A 2,402-nucleotide genomic window follows, 5' to 3' on the forward strand; every position below is an offset into this window, starting at 1 on the left:
CTTGAATTCCTGGATGAAAAGGAGTTGCTTGAGCAGCTAATGCAGCACTACTGCATCTCCTGGGCCTCAAAAGACAGCAGTAACCTGGGTAAGGACTCTGCAACTTGGAATGTGAATCTTCATATTTAAAGCATATGTGGAAAAGCGGTCTATGCAGCAGCAGGATGTACCGTAGGAGTCCCCAGTAGCAGGACGGGGCTGCTGCTCTACCAGTGTTTGTGCAGGGAACAAAGAGCAGCCTTTCCCTTGCCCCCCGTGGTTGGTATAGGCACCTGAGTTGCCACCTCTGAAAGCCCATTAGGTAGAAAGGAGTTAAAACTTGTAAGTTAAAAGGTATTATGGAATCTGCATAAAGCGACTGCTGGTTTCAGATGTTGTCACTGCTAATGAAGTGGGCTCCAAACTCCTGCATGCCTTGACTGTCAGGTCTATTAACGATCTTCCATAGTGTCTTGACAGCACTGAGCTGCACCTTTCCTAATTGGTTTAGGCTTTGCTCCTTTCATGTTTTCCCCCATTCAGATCCGTCTGTGTTTCCCGGGAGGCTGCCTCTAGGGAGAGATTCCCTCAGCCCAGCGCTTCAGATCTTTCTCCTGGTCTTACAAGGCGTTTTGCTTTCCTGTGTTTGCTGTACAGTTCTGTTCTGCCTGATGCCACCACGCACGTCCTGGTGCTTCAGAAACAAAGCTTAACTGATGGCTCTGGTTTAGGGGGTGGTGCGTCCGCAGCCTCCATGTGCCCTACTGCAGCAGGACAGAGGCTTTGCTCATGACAGTGACTGATTTCTGCTCCTTTATGGAGTCAGAGTATTCCCAGATTTCTGCGATTTGTTTTCTTGGTGGAATTAATTTGCCATGAGATGAAGCAGAGCAGCTTTCGTTCTCTCTTCACTGGCTTGGTGCAATCTCTGCTAACATGGCTGCATACTTATTTCAGACAGACTGAGTGAACTGTTTCAGCCCCCAGTAAATTTCTAGAGGATGTGTAAGAGGGAGTGGAGAAATGGAAGAAAGGAAAAGGAAAACAGAAATGGAAGAGAAGAGAAAACTCTACACCGTCTTGTAGTTGGTGGAGAGATTGAAGGGTGGTCTCGCGACACAGTGCTCTCTTATTATCTGTAGCCCAGAACCGTAGGGGTCCCGTCAAGGGTCGGCAGCTCAAGTCAGCTGGGATTTCTGTTCTAGCCGAGGAAACCGGATCTCTAGCTTCCTGCACTGTTGCAGCATGGGGTCTGACTACAGCATCTGCTAAACAGGACCCTCCTCTCCACCTCCCGTATGTGACGTTGCTGGGGTAGCTGGCTCGCCTTTGCTCACAGGAGCTGAGAAATGATGATGTTGTAGAATTGCTTCTTGAGGAGCAAGCACAAACAGTTCCTCTCCTAACAGCACCATCATTACTGGAACCTCCATCTGATTAGAGAAATGCTTTGAGCAATAGATTGCCCTCAGGTCAGAGGCTTGGATGCTATCAGCGGGAGCTGTATGTGCAGAGACTGAATGTCGCAGCATATCAAAGGCAGAGAGAGACAAAGCCCGTTGGGTTATCTGCCTTGTTAGTGCAGGGATATTCCCTAATCTGAGGCCGAATCTAGGCCACAAGCTCACTGTGCCTTCAGCCACTCCACATGGCTGCCTTCGAGACTGGCAGCAGCATAGCTATGACTACACGGTGCTGCGGGTGGGGTAGTTCACACTGCTGAGCGACCGCGTTCGTTCACCTGCCCCCTGCTAATTGCCCCGTGCACCGTTTCTGGTCCAGGAAGTGGCTTGCATGGCGCAGCACCTTGTGTGTGAACATGGCCTGAATGTCCTGGTGCTCGGTCCCATCTGATCTGCATGTCTCGAGCCAGTGGCACTTCCCTTCCTCCTGTGGGTCAGTTCCTCAGGCATGCAGGTCTGCGTTCTGGCCCTTGGTGCGTCCCATCCATAGAGCTGCCTGCTCTGCCCGAAAGAAATCCTCTCACTCCTCCAGATTGGTTTATGCCCTTCAAATATCTGCATGCATCCATCTCTTAAAAAAAAAAAAAAAATACAGTAATTTGGTTAAATCTTTTCCCCAAGGCAGCCCCACAAGCTCATTTGTCAGTCAGCCCTGCTTCCCTTCCCTGAGCTGAGTCTCTCCGTGGCTGGTGCTATGCGTGGGACATCAGTTTGCTGCTGGAAGCGGCATTGAGAGGGTGTAAAAACATGCTCTCCATTACGCCTTGCTGCTTCTCCTGCTTGCCTCTCCCTTTCCAGGGCTCTTTTGCTCATCGAATGACTGTCGCAGGTAACCTGTAAAACAGAGGGCCCAGTGTTTTGAGGTCTGGAGCCCAAGGGAGGGGGATTTCATTTAAACCTAATCTTTGAATTGGTGCTTATTTCCTGGTTGCAACATAGAGGGTACTTTGCTCCCACTCT

At 50.1% G+C, this 2,402-nt stretch overlaps 1 protein-coding gene across 1 annotated transcript in view; it reads left to right on the forward strand.

Moving 5' to 3' along the window:
- The window catches only part of LOC102368372 (leucine carboxyl methyltransferase 1), a 29,698-nt gene that overhangs the window by 26,725 nt on the left and 571 nt on the right, over positions 1-2,402 (forward strand). Inside the window, exon 10 of the mRNA XM_025208280.1 lies at positions 1-88. This exon is cut by the window's left edge and continues 9 nt beyond it. Coding sequence (XP_025064065.1) covers positions 1-88 — 88 coding nt within the window. The remainder of the gene's footprint in view (positions 89-2,402) is intronic.

The sequence above is a fragment of the Alligator sinensis genome, unplaced genomic scaffold (genome assembly GCF_000455745.1).
Source record: "Alligator sinensis unplaced genomic scaffold, ASM45574v1 scaffold1164_1, whole genome shotgun sequence".
NCBI lineage: Eukaryota > Metazoa > Chordata > Crocodylia > Alligatoridae > Alligator > Alligator sinensis.